The following is a 15,000-nucleotide window of genomic DNA, read 5'->3' as shown; positions in this document are numbered from 1 at the left end:
GGTGTTTTCTTTGAACTCGGGTTTGTTAAAAACAACGGCAGAACACAGTAAGGGAAGTTGCTGTGTTCTGCCGTTGTTTTTTGAGAACTTAAATCGGTTTAAATGGACTTACTTTATGAAATCTCAGGAACTAAACGTCGTTGAGACTTAAAATTTACTGACAAAATGCGCGCTGATGTGCTCATAATGATGACATAAAAATCTCATTTTTGACAAAAATGGACTTACTGTGTTTTGTCAGAGGACGGCAGAATGTCTACCGGTATGCAGGATAAAGATATGCGTCACATTAGAATGTTCGACAAGTGTAGCATAATGATATCGAAGGTTATTTCTATTGTGATGTGGCCATGTATTTGCGTTGTGCAGTACAACTAGATACCGTGGGGAACAACCCTTCCTCCCGTATCGGCCTTGTGATGGTGCGGCCCAATAATAATACACAGTGGGGCTACATCTGTGATGACTTCTGGAACCAAGGTGCCGCCAAGGTCGTTTGCAAACAGCTTTTCGGGTGCGTAAATCACGAAAAACCCTATCTACTCTCAGTGTATCTTAAAGGCATACTAACGCACTCCCGTGTTTACAAAGTGTAGTTTGCCCACAATCGATGTCAAACGCACCATAAGACCATATAATGACGATACGTCACCATGCGCGGACCATAATACATGCATTACAGCTTGTTCTAGCCTCTGAAAAAGTGAGGATGTCAACAAAGCCGCGGTGTTCTCTCCCTTGCATCAACGTTACATGTGTTGCCAAATCTATAAATAGGACGATCCAGATCAAAATGAAAATTCAAATATCTCAACATTTAAGGGGTCCTAGACCACAATATTTTGCAGGGAACTTAATTTAGTCTGTCTCCAGCTGTTGGTAAAGCAATTAGCGTGTATAGTCATCGAGTACATATGGCTTTAAGGGAAGGGGAGATTAATGGAGAGTATGTGTCGCTCGAAGCGAATGGCGCAAAGGAATGGTGAACTACCAACAGGTAAACCTATCTCGCCTCTGTTTTCAAGCGAATGTAAATGGACAATCAGTTCTTTAAAAAAAGAGCTCGTGCGTTTGGTACCACAATATATGACATTTGATATCAGATGATAAGTTAATGACTAAATCTGAAGGGTACACGAACAAGGAATCCGATGGAGCCCACTTTCTACTGATCTGAAACAAATGAGCGTTTTCTTTTTCCAAACTGAAATGCGGACATTAACAAAAATAGCAGAACACGTCATGGGAATTTTCTTCAATACATGGACCGTCTTAGATTATTGCTTGCGATTCAAGCAAAACATTGTTCGATATTTGCAGCCGGTTGACCGGCCGCAGTAAGGTATCCCCACTTCCCAGTGTTTTCCCCGCTAGTCAGCTGCCAGATGTATTCAGTGATTATGTTATCAAGAAGGTTTCTGATATTTGTTCTGAACTTGATCAGATGAGTGCACATTCTGCTTCCTCGAGTCATGTTGATGTTCCCACTGATTGTTCTTTTTCATCATTTCAGCCAATCAGTGAAAAAGACCTTAGATCCATTATTCTGAAGTCCAAACCAACAACTTGTCCACTTGATGCCATACCCACACCACTGCTTCTTGAGAATCTTGATGTGTTGTTGCCAACTCTTACTCAAATTGTCAACCATAGCCTGTTATCTGGTGTTTTTCCATCATTGTTCAAAAATGCACTTGTCAAACCACTTCTCAAAAAAACCTAGTCTTGATGTCAATATTTTGAAGAATTATCGTCCTGTATCTCCGTCGTGATATAACCTTCGTGGTTGAAAACGACGTTAAACACCAAATAAAGAAAGAAAGAAAGTCCTGTATCTAATTTATCATTCTTGTCCAAAGATTTTGCAAAGGTAGTTTTGAAGCAGCTGTTGTCATATTTGAACACCCATGATTTGATCTCGCATTCTCAGTCCGCTTATCGCCCTTCTCACTGTACTGAAACAGCCCTACTTAAAGTAATCAGTGACATTCTGTCTGCTCTGGATGGCGGTGATGTGTCAGTGCTTACCCTACTTGACCTTTCTGCAGCGTTCGACACGATTGACCATGTCACGCTTCTCCATAAACTTCAGACTCTGTACGGCATCTCCGGTCCACCGCTAGCATGGCTTGAGTCCTATCTCATTGGCAGGACCCAGGCTGTGCTTTTCGATGGCCAGATGTCTGCTCCAGCCCCACTTTCTTTCGGCGTTCCTCAAGGTTCAGTACTCGGTCCCATCCTTTTCATCATGTACACTAAGCCCCTCTCCACACTGATTCAAAACCATTCTGTTTTAAATCAGTTTTTTGCTGATGACACCCAGCTGTATAAACCCAGTCCCCCTGCAGAGACACATTCCGCCATCCAGACCATTCAGACATGCATCACTGATGTTAAATCTTGGATGGTCGATAACAAACTTAAGCTGAATGATGATAAGACTGCTGTTTTTATATGTTATACTCTTACTTTCTCCCAAGCGCAAGACAAATTCTTCTATGAAAATTGAAGCCAATAAAATTTGAGTTGAGTTGAGTTGAGTTGAGTCTTACTGTGCAAAAAGAAGAACATTACATTTCCCTCTCCCCAACCTGTTTCTGTACAAGTAGGCAACACCGACATTCTTTTCTCACCATCAGCTAGAAACCTTGGATTCACCCTTTCATCTGACATGACCCTTAACAAACATATATATCTTTAGTCTGTAGAGCAGCTTATTTTGAGCTTCGTAAGATCAGCACCATTCGCCACACACTCTCCTCTCAAACAACTAACACTCTTGTCTGTGCCTTTGTTCTTTCTAAACTTGACTACTGCAACTCTCTTCTCTCTGGCTGTCCTCTGTACCTCCTGCATAAACTACAAAAAGTCCAAAACTCGGCAGCACGCCTCATTCTCAAAGCACGAAAACGAGATCACGCAACACCACTTCTTCGCACACTGCACTGGTTACCTATTCAAGCCCGCATTGACTACAAACTGTCCACCCTCTGCTTTAACTTCTTTTCTGGCTCGTCTCCTGCTTACTTCTCTGAACTCCTCACCGTCTATTCTCCAGCAAGACGACTTCGTGCCTCTTCTGACTGTCGCATCCTTACCATCCCACACACCAAAACCAAAACATACGGACAACGCACTTTTACTTTCTGCGCACCCACACAATGGAATTCTCTCCCCTTTCACATCCGCCACTCTCAGTCACCCCAAGCATTCAAACGAGCACTTAAAACACACCTCTTCAAGAAATACAACCCCTGATTTTGTTTTCTCAGTCCTTCAGTAGGCTACATGTAGTGTATTTGTTGTTTTAGTGATAATGTGATAATGTATATAAACATCTAGGGCTGTTTTTCAGTATTGTTGATAACATGTTCTGTCTAATTGAGGGTATTCAGCTGGTATTTCCTTGTTTTTACTATCTATTTTATTCATGTTTTTATTACTTAGTTAGTGGAAGAATTTTGTGTAATGTATGTTTGATGGTGTATGCTTTTAATTAAGCGTTGTTGACTATGAATGTAGATGTAAATGCTTGTATAACTGTGTTTTAATGTTAAATGTGTCAAGCGCAAAGAGCATAATTGTAAAGTTATGATGTTGCGCTATATAAATGCTCATTTATTATTTAAGTTATTGAGACATCCCAGTGCACTAAGGGATTTATAGAGCAAATCGAGAAAATTCATTATTGAACGAAGCGCATAGCGCTGAGTTCAATAAGTATTTTCGAGATTTGCTTTATAAATCCCTTAGTGCACTGGGATTGTTTCAATAACGATATTGTCAGTACCGCCATAGAAAAAAGAAGATTCCAAACGCACATTTTGCTACGCGCATTTGAATAGGCATAACTGTGTGGTCAGGTCGTGTACAGTAAGATCTACTTTTGTGTGGGGTGTCTCAAGTGTGTCGTGCTTTCGTCACACGCATTTTAATTTATGTTGGTAAATTCCAGTGTAGCGTTAAGCTGAACAGTGATGATCTGTCAGAGAGACCTCATTTGAACTCGGAGAAAGGACTGTGCTCTTCGTTATTTGCGATTCGAAACCTCCAGTCGAGCTTCGACGGATTGACTGTGCGGAGTGACTCCCCTTGAATTGACTCGAAGGACTCGACGGTTAGCACATTTTCAAAATAAATGTGGCATATTTCTCGTGTTGTATCTTCACTCATCGGGGAGTCTGATACTAAATATGAACGGTAAGAATGCTCTGAACCCTACACGTATTATATCCCCATCGTTTTTTCGTTCACATTTGCCCAACATGTTAATTTGCTGAGCGGGGTTTATGTCGTCTGCTACTGCTAGGCTAGGGCAACAGAACCACTGCAGTCTGCACTGAGTCTGCACGCATGGGGCTGGCTGGTAATAAGTCTTATATAATAATATGGTAAGAACGTTCTGAACCCTACACTTTTTCGATTACGATTGTTCTTGCCTTGAAATAATAATTCGGAAACCATTCATTTACTGAACTGATGCAGTCGTAATTCAGTGTAGTCTGCTACGTATGACAGAGTCTATCGAGTCAGTCTTCCAAACTGGTCTAGCTGGTACGTTATCGGAATAACACTTGTGTTTTCTGTTAGCCGCTGGGAATTGTATACTAACTCATCATTTGGTAATGTGGATGATAAGCTACATGCCACTAACACGGCATATGAGAAGAATCTATGCAAGTCGGCGAAAACTAGATGAAACACAGCGGCTTCTATTTTTAAATCAGTGGCACTGTGGCACAGGCACATGCAATCTGTCAGAAAAAAAGCCCACTTCTGCTTTAATTGAGAAGCAGGGAATTTATTGTCATTTGGTATTGTGGAGAATATAAGCTACATGTCATTAATTAATTCTGAGGATGAGAGCACAGTCTCGCTTAGGCAAAGGGCGGAAGAATACGCTCTGTGGAAAAGTTAGCGCACTCCAAGAGTGCGCTAACAGTTTTAGCGCATCGCCATTAGCCAATCAACTGGTTCACATCAGTCATGTGACACCAGTACTTACTGACAATTGTTATTATCATTAGGTCAATGCTAAGATGCTAAGACTGGCGCAATGGCCTAGTGGTAAGACGCCGGCCTCACAAGCGGAAGGTCGTGGGTTCGAATCCCGGCCGCGCCTGGTGGGTTAAGGTGGAGCTTGTTCCAATCTCCCAGGTCAACTTATGTGCAGACCTGCTACTGCCTTATCCCCCTTTGTGTGTACACGCAAGCACAAGACCAAGTGCACAAAGAAACGATCATGTAATCTTGTCAGAGTTCGATGGGTTTTAGAAATACGAAAATACCCAGCATGATTCCTCCGAAAGCGACGTATGGCTGCCTAAATTGCGGGGTAAAAACGTTAATACACGTACAAATCCACTTGTACAAAAACACGAGTGCATGTAGGAGTTTCAGCCCATAAATGCAGCAGAAGAAGAAGATAAATGTATGGCTCTGTACGTCTATAAGGAGGATGTGAGACTAAGATTTGGCATTCACACAATGTATGACCAACAGCTGAAAAAAATAAGGCAAGCGTGATGAACAAACACTGATGTTATAATGAAATCATGTAGAGATATGATAACATTGAATGTTTTTTAAATTATTTTCACATATCTGCTTTGATTCAATCAATGTCTACTCAATACTTTTCACGGGATAAGTTTTTCTTTGTCTTAATAGTGTTTTATTCACATGCATGTTTACAAAGCAATGGACTCTAGTAGGCAACAAAGGAGCACACCTAGTTAAACTTATAAATGTAAGTGGGTTTTTTGTGTGTTTGCCGAGTATCTGCAATACTAATGATGTGCTAATCGTTTTGCAGGAACGTGACTATCGCAGACCCTGGATTGAGAATACAGTACAAACCCGTCGTGGCGAATCCACCCAACTTTGCACTGGACGATGTGTCGTGTGCGGGTACCGAGGCCACCCTGTGGGATTGTATACCCAATCTTAATAACTCATGGAACCAGAACAACTGCAATGGGAACGAACTGGCGGGCGTTACCTGTGCCATCGTTCCCGATCCCACCGCAGCCGGTAAGGGCAAGATGCCGACTAGTTTAGTTTTAACTTAATGTTTTCAGATAGACTTCGAATCGAGACGAGGGTGGTGGTGTATGTTCGTGTATGTACATTTGCATGTAGAGAAAAACACTGGAAACTTCTGGACAGATCTGCTTGAACGTTGACAACTAAAACACAACTTGTTAACATTCGTTCAATACTTGACTGGATGTTTTGCAAAGGAAAAGGACAGGGGAGCTATGCCTGTCCAGATTACTGTGGCCGCCATCGGAGTTTTACTAAAGTATTCACCGTCCGTGTTTACTGCGTTGGTCAACTCTCCCTTTCTCTCATAGCAATGACCGTCTTGCGGACATTCCAAGATAGTACACAGCTACATGGGTTTTTTTTTTCAAGAGAAGGTTCTGTTAAATGTGTTGTTTTGTCCAGAATTAAGCATTCTAAACATGTAACCTTTCTTGTTGTTTGATTCTTTACTTTGTGTGATCATTAAATGACATCATTTTTTCTCACAGGGCCAAGTCCCCAGCTGCTATGTAACAACAACAACATGCAGCTGGTGTATCCGGTGCCGTGGACAGTTTTACCCACCAACAATCAGACCCTCGCGGTATTAAATAACGTCAACTACCTCACTATGTCCTACGCCAGCCCCAGTACGTCAATAGTAGTAAGTACTTGGTTATGTGTGTGTGTGTGTGTGTGTGTGTGTGTGTGTGTGTGTGTGTGTGTGTGTGTGTGTGTGTGTGTGTGTCTGTGCGACCAATACACAACGATAGTAACTTGGAGAACAAACCAACCAACCGAACAAAATGTCACACATATGGAAAAAAAACCAAGTCGCGTAAGGCGAAAATACAACATTTAGTCAAGCTGTCGAACTCACAGAATGAAACTGAACGCAATGCAATTTTTCAGCAAGACCGTATATTCGTAGCATCGTCAGTCCACCGCTCGTGACAAAGGCAGTGAAATTGACAAGAAGAGCGGGGTAGTAGTTGCGCTAAGAAGGATAGCACGCTTTTCTGTACCTCTCTTCGTTTTAACTTTCTGAGCGTGTTTTTAATCCAAACATATCATATCTATATGTTTTTGGAATAAGGAAGCGACAAGGAATAAGATGAAATTGTTTTTAAATCGATTTCGGAAATTTGATTTTGATCATAATTTTTATATTTTTAATTTTCAGAGCTTGTTTTTAATCCAAATATAACATATGCATATGTTTTTGGAATCAGAAAATGACGAAGAATAAGATGAAATTATATTTGGATCGTTTAATAAAAATAATTTTAATTACAAGTTTCCGATTTTTAATGACCAAATTCACTCATTAGTTTCTAAGCCACCAAGCTGAAATGCAATACCAAACCCCGGGCTTTGTCGAAGATTGCTTTGCCAAAATTTCAATCAATTTAATGGAAAAATGAGGGTGTGACAGTGCCGCCTCAACTTTTACAAAAAGCCGGATATGACGTCATCAAAGATATTTATCGAAAAAATGAAAAAAACGTCCGGGGATATCATACCCAGGAACTCTCATGTCAAATTTCATAAAGATCGGCCCAGTAATTTAGTCTGAATCGCTCTACACACACAAACAGACACACACACACACACACACACACACACACACACACACACACACACACACACACACACACACACACACACACACACACACACACACACACACACATACACCACGACCCTCGTCTCGATTCCCCCCTCTATGTTAAAACATTTAGTCAAAACTTGACTAAATGTAACAAGTCGCGTAAGGCGAAAATACAACATTTAGTCAAGTAGCTGTCGAACTCACAGAATGAAACTGAACGCAATGCCATTTTTCAGCAAGACCGTATACTCGTAGCATCGTCAGTCCAACGCTCATGGCAAAGGCAGTGAAATTGACAAGAAGAGCAGGGTAGTAGTTGCGCTAAGAAGGATAGCACGCTTTTCTGTACCTCTCTTTGTTTTAACTTTCTGAGCGTGTTTTTAATCCAAACATATCATATCTATATGTTTTTGGAATCAGGAACCGACAGGGAATAAGATGAAAGTGTTTTTAAATTGATTTCGACAATTTAATTTTGATAATAATTTTTATATATTTAATTTTCAGAGCTTGTTTTTAATCCAAATATAACATATTTATATGTTTTTGGAATCAGAAAATGATGGAGAATAAGATGAACGTAAATTTGGATCGTTTTATAAATTTTTTTTTGTTGTACAATTTTCAGATTTTTAATGACCAAAGTCATCAATTAATTTTTAAGCCACCAAGCTGAAATGCAATACCGAAGTCCGGGCTTCGTCGAAGATTACTTGACCAAAATTTCAACCAATTTGGTTGAAAAATGAGAGCGTGGCAGTGCCGCCTCAACTTTCACGAAAAGCCGGATATGACGTCATAAAAGACATTTATCAAAAAAATGAAAAAAACATCTGGGGATTTCATACCCAGGAACTCTCATGTCAAATTTCATAAAGATCGGTCCAGTAGTTTAGTCTGAATCGCTCTACACACACACACAGACAGACACACACACACACACACACACACACACACTAACACACACACACACGCGCGCGCGCGAACGCACGTACACCACGACCCTCGTCTGGATTCCCCCTCTACGTTAAAACATTTAGTCAAAACTTGACTAAATGTAAAAACGAATTCACAAAGCAAACAAAACAAGTCGCGTAAGGCGAAATTACTACATTTAGTCAAGCTGTCAAACTCACGGAATAAAACTGAACGCGGCACTGCATTTTTTCACCAAGACAATACGTACAGCTTCGTCAATCCCCGCAAGAAGGAAATCGCTCACTTTCCACGTGCAAATCGCAGTGATATTGACGGGCCAGAATAGCGCGGTAGCGTATTGCGCTGAGATGGAAAGCGCGCTTTTCTGTATTCTTGTTATGCTTTTGGAATCAGGAAATGATAAAGAATACCATGAACTCATTTTGGATTGATTTCTTAAGTTTCAATCGTAGTACTAATTAATCGTGATCACCGTTATTTTAAGAGTAAGCATGACATATGTATATATTTTCAGATTCAGAATTTGATGAAAACTACGATACAATCAATTTTAAATCTCTTTGCAAAACTTCGATTTTAATAAAAACTTTAATGAGCAAACTCAATCATTAATGTTTAAGCGTCCAAGCTGAAATACAATGCCAAAGTCTGGGCTGCGTCGAAGATTACTTGACCAAAATTTCAACCAATTTGGTTGAAAAATGAGAGTTTGACAGTGCTGCCTCAACTTTCACAAAAAGTCGGCTATGACGTCATCAAAGGAATGTATCAACAAAATAAAAACCTGTCTGGGGATATTATACCCAGGAACTCTCATGTAAAATTTCATGAAGATAGGTGCAGTATTTTTCTTTGAATCGCTCAACACACACACACGCACACACACACACACACACACACACACACACACACACACACATATACATACATACATACATACATACATACATACATACATACATACATACATACATACATACATACATACATACATACATACATACATACATACATACATACATACATACATACACCCTCATCTCGATTCCCGGTCAACGTTAAAACATTTAGTCAAAACTTGACAAAATGAAACAAGTCGCGTAAGGCGAAAATACAATATTTAGTCAAGTAGCTGTCGAACTCACAGAATGAAACTGAACGCAATGCCATTTTACTCGTAGCATCGTCAGGCCACCGCTCATGGCAAAGGCAGTGAAATTGACAAGAAGAGCGGGGTAGTAGTTGCGCTAAGAAGGATAGCACGCTTTTCTGTACCTCTCTTTGTTTTAACTTTCTGAGCGTGTTTTTAATCCAAACATATCATATCTATATGTTTTTGGAATCAGAAACCGACAAGGAATAAGATGAAAGTGTTTTTAAATTGATTTGGACAATTTAATTTTGATAATAATTTTTATATATTTAATTTTGAGAGCTTGTTTTTAATCCGAATATAACATATTTATATGTTTTTGGAATCAGCAAATGATGGAGAATAAGATAAACGTAAATTTGGATCGTTTTATAAATTTTTATTTTTTTTTACAATTTTCCGATTTTTAATGACCAAAGTCATTAATTAATTTTTAAGCCACCAAGCTGAAATGCAATACCGAACCCCAGGCTTTGTCGAAGAATACTTGACCAAAATTTAAACCAATTTGGTTGAAAAATGAGGGCGTGACAGTGCCGCCTCAACTTTCACGAAAAGCCGGATATGACGTCATCAAAGACATTTATCAAAAAAATGAAAAAAACATCTGGGGATTTCATACCCAGGAACTCTCATGTCAAATTTCATAAAGATCGGTCCAGTAGTTTAGTCTGAATCGCTCTACACACACACACACACACACACACACACGCGCACGCACGCACGCACATACACCACGACCCTCGTTTCGATTCCCGGTCAACGTTAAAACATTTAGTCAAAACTTGACAAAATTTAAAAAGAGGCAAACTACAATCACACTCAGGAACGAAATAAGAATGTCCAGACTTGGAGAAGTTGCTAGTTTATTACTATACTCGGTTGCTGTGTGTCTTCCTCGTCATCTTCATCATCATAAACTTTCTCCCCTTTGTGTCATAGATTAACACAACACCGTCGCGTGATCTGTGTCATTGCAGCAAGACGCCAACAACATCACCTACTCCATGAAGGTCGTCATGACCTACCCATCGTATGGCACAGGTGTAGCCCTGTATCGGAGGTACAATGCCACGCTTGCCTGCACACTGCCACGCAGGGCTACCGTTCAGAAGACGTTTCTTCCCCAAGCCTCAATCACTCTGGGAAACCAAACAACTATTGGGATGCAAATGATCATCTACCAGGTACGATTATCTGATTAGCAGCATGTCCATGTAAAGTAGTTATTAAACAAGTCGCGTAAGGCGAAAATACAACATTTAGTCAAGCTGTCGAACTCACAGAATGAAACTGAACGCAATGCACTTTTTCAGCAAGACCGTATACTCGTAGCATCGTGAGTCAACCGCTCGTGGCAAAGGCAGTTAAATTGACAAGAGCGGGGTAGTAGTTGCGCTGAGAAGGATAGCACGCTTTTCTGTACCTCTCTTCGTTTTAACCTTCTGAGCGTGTTTTTAATCCAAACATATCATATCTATATGTTTTTTGAATCAGGAACCGACAAGGAATAAAATGAAAGTGATATTAAACTGATTTCGAAAAATTAATTTTGATCATAATTTTTATATTTGTAATTTTTAGAGCTTGTTTTTAATCCGAATATAACATATTTATATATTTTTGGAATCAGAAAATGATGAATAATCAGATGAACGTAAATTTGGATCGTTTTATAAAAAACATATTTTTTTTACAATTTTCAGATTTTTAATGACCAAAGTCATTAATTCATTGTTAAGCCACCAAGCTGAAATGCAATACCGAAGTCCGGCCTTCGTCGAAGATTTATTGGCCAAAATTTCAATCAATTTGATTGAAAAATGAGGGTGTGACAGTGCCGCCTCAACTTTTATAAAAAGCCCATTATGACGTCATCAAAGGTATTTATCGAAAAAAAGAAAACAATGTCCGGGGATATTATTCCCAGGAACTCTCATGTCAAATTTCATAAAGATCGGCCCAGTAGTTTTGTCTGAATCGCTCTACACACACACACGCACAGACAGACAGACAGACACACACACACACACACACACACACATACACACACACACACATACACACACACACACACACACACACACACACACACACACACACACACATATATATATATATACCACGACCCTCGTCTCGATTCCCCCTCTATGTTAAAACATTTAGTCAAAACGTGACTAAATGTAAAAAAAGTCTTAAAAACATTTCTTTTACAGAGAAAAGCATCTGTTTGTGTAAAGGTGGGAGCCTAATGTTGCTATTCTGATTTCTTACTATGTCTTACTATTCTTGTGTCCATTTTGGCTATTTGACCATCAGGTCTGATACTAGGTAAATGTTAAAATGGTCAGGCTGTGACCCTTTTTGTTTGTCACTCTAAAAATAAACAAGAAAAAATAAACTTTTGAATTGAACATATGAGCATGACGTAGCTATTTGAAGGAATGACACGTTTTGATTTTTCGAAAAAAACCTTTATCATCTAAAAGTACTTAAACGCCAATTTGTGTTGGTGGGTACTTCACCGAAAGAGAACATACAACCCACCCTCTGACTATATAATGCTTTTCTTTTTACTTGAAAAGTGCATAGTCAAAGTTCTGAAGAATCAAATGAAATTGCGTCACAACATTTGCGTCAAATGCATTTTTACATCAGTTTCTTTGTGTCTTGCGTTGAGGTGCTCTCTCTCTGTCTTTGACAAGAAAAATCGAAGCAACTGAAATAATTAATCAGCCTGGTTTATTTTGTAAGACTGTTGCGTGAGAGTATTTCAGCTGTTGATACCCATCACGTCAGGTAATTTCTTTCTTTATTTGGTGTTTAATGTCGTTTTCAACCACGAAGGTTATATCGCGACGACGTCAGGTGATAGTTAGCTCAATCATGTCACGAGAATGTTGTGACTGATAGGCATAACCAGATCGCGACGATCCCGTCCCCATTCCGGTTTTGATATATCTAAGTCATGGTATCGCTTTAATTTGTATTTTGGTTTGAAATTTGCCGACAATAAACCCGTTGTTTCTAATATGCTGACCGTTTGCAAATTGTACAACAATATCTTGAACACGATATTAACATTCGCCTGCCGACTCAGGTCTGTTACCATTTCTGCTAACAGTCAGCATATGTGACCCTCCACCACGAAATGAGTCGCATGTTACCTTTGCATTATTTTTTTTAATTTGTTTACATTTTCTTAAAGCGTTTTTTATGCTCTATCCAGGGGTGAAAACTGTTTTACAAAAGAGCGAACACTAGTGACTAAGGTGGTCCTCACACTGACACCACGTATATTAGGCGTAGCGCAGAACCGCGCGAGGTGACATCCGAATCATTCCGTGGTGGAGGGTCACATATCAAAATTAACTCGTAATGCTTTCTCGATATTTCTAAATGTTGTAGAACCGCAGTTTCCAAAATCCAGTCACCAACTATCCGTATGTGCTCCCTATGGGTGCCTGGATGGACATGGCTGTAGTGATGAACACCTCTGACAGCCGTCTCAAAGTGGTTGTCACATACTGCTTGGCTGCTCCAGGCATGAATCCAACCATCGGTCAAAACTTTGTATTCTACAACAACAAGTAAGTGCAGTTACGTGCGCACGAGTGTGTTAATCTTTGTATAGAATAGTTTCAAAATAGTTTATCTTCCTTCCTGTACATTGGCTTGGGACTGTTAGACCCTTGTCCTGTGTAATGTTGCCTTTGAACAATTCATCGGATTTTCTATATATATCTTGTTCACCGTAGACAATTGTGCTTGCTTCAAGGTCTATGAAGGTTCCAACATTGATACATACAATGTATAATGCATACCAGACATTGACAAGAATGTAATATTTACATTAACACTGTACACGGGTGAAATTGCTCTTCAATTGTGATAGTTTAGGTATTTAAAATGTGTCGTCAGTAATTGGAGCAGCCAAATGGCAAAAATATTGTACTTGATTATATATTGTATAGCCAAATAGACGTACGGGGTAAAAAAAACAAGAACGGTAGGTTGTTGGAACGTTTGTTATTGACAAAACAATACATTCACAGATATTTCGACCCAACGGTCTTTTAAGTGAACAGACAAACACATATTCACACAAAGCTTATCGTGATAGAATCAGTGACGTAAGGGGTGTTAAAACAAACAAGCTACATTGTTTTCAGGTTACGAAAGTAAAACGGGTTGAAAAACGGACTTTAATTCCCCCGCAGGTGCTTGATAAGACCAAACATCAGTGCAACGTACCCGCTGGCCAATAACAGATTTGGATTCCGGCTTCAGTCTTTCGTCTTCAGTGGTTTCAATGTAGTGCAGCTGAGGTGCAACGCCATCGTGTGTCTTCAGAACGACACGACCCAAGAGTGCGACCGCAGTTGTAGCAGCGCCAAACCCATTGGCAGGCGACGTCGTGACACCTTGGAGACGAGCAACACTGACCGCACTGTGTACACCATAGACTCACCTTGGATCCACATCACCAACCTCACGACCACTGGCGGTCAGTCTCTTGTGCTAACTATAGCGTTTCCAGAATTGTAGTAGTTTACTTCGTTGTATTTAACTATTCGATTTGGCATTGTGTACATACGTATTTGTTTATGCATGTGGTGTTTTTTGTGTGTGAGGCGCATAGAACTATGGAGTAACATTAAGTGTCCTCGGCATAAGTTCTACTTACTCTTGCTGCAAAGTCTACATTTAAAGGACTTCTCTTGTTTGTTAGAGCTAAAAGGCAGCCTTTGAACGACAAGATGACCTTGACTTTTGCACATATGTCTTAACAGGAACGACAGCCCCAATGAGGAACGCCGCGACAGCCAGTTGGATGCCTCCAGCAACAGCAAATAGTTTCAATACACATCTGGTTCCAGCCTTGCAGAAAAACCAAGCTGATCAACCCGAGCACTCACATCGTCTTGTGATGACCTTGGGCAATGCTGCCTCTCTGCCGTCTGCGATCAACATCTTAGTTCCCCTTATCGCTACCCTGATTGCTCTCGGTCTGATGTGTGGGGAGTAATTGTATGTCCACGATGCACATCATAATTACCATAGTGATCCTGGCTAATTGCACCTCCCCCCCCCTACAACAATACAGACAGCTGCTTCCTGGAAAAGTTCCCCAAAGGACAATTGCCCCTCATGCGAACTTTCCCCCCACCACCCCCCCACCCACACACACACACACCCATTGTATTATGGTGTGTCTATCAAATGATTTGCAATTGATTCTAGGCGTGTGTATGCTTAAGTTAAAAGT

General features: G+C 40.1%; 1 protein-coding gene across 1 annotated transcript in view; it reads left to right on the top strand.

The window, feature by feature from the left end:
- Positions 1-369: 369 nt before the first annotated feature.
- Positions 370-15,000, top strand: part of LOC138956148 (ZP domain-containing protein-like) — a gene marked incomplete at its 5' end in the record, with an annotated part of 14,938 nt that continues 307 nt past the window's right edge. The window contains 7 exons of the mRNA XM_070327591.1: positions 370-514; positions 5,816-6,033; positions 6,537-6,691; positions 10,712-10,918; positions 13,140-13,321; positions 13,952-14,238; positions 14,525-15,000. The exon at positions 14,525-15,000 is cut by the window's right edge and continues 307 nt beyond it. Coding sequence (XP_070183692.1) covers positions 370-514; positions 5,816-6,033; positions 6,537-6,691; positions 10,712-10,918; positions 13,140-13,321; positions 13,952-14,238; positions 14,525-14,760 — 1,430 coding nt within the window. The remainder of the gene's footprint in view (positions 515-5,815; positions 6,034-6,536; positions 6,692-10,711; positions 10,919-13,139; positions 13,322-13,951; positions 14,239-14,524) is intronic.

This window comes from Littorina saxatilis, unplaced genomic scaffold (genome assembly GCF_037325665.1).
Source record: "Littorina saxatilis isolate snail1 unplaced genomic scaffold, US_GU_Lsax_2.0 scaffold_1987, whole genome shotgun sequence".
Classification (NCBI taxonomy): domain Eukaryota; kingdom Metazoa; phylum Mollusca; class Gastropoda; order Littorinimorpha; family Littorinidae; genus Littorina; species Littorina saxatilis.
The sequence above is the reverse complement of the archived record's forward strand: the minus strand, read 5'-3'. Positions and strand labels throughout refer to the sequence as shown.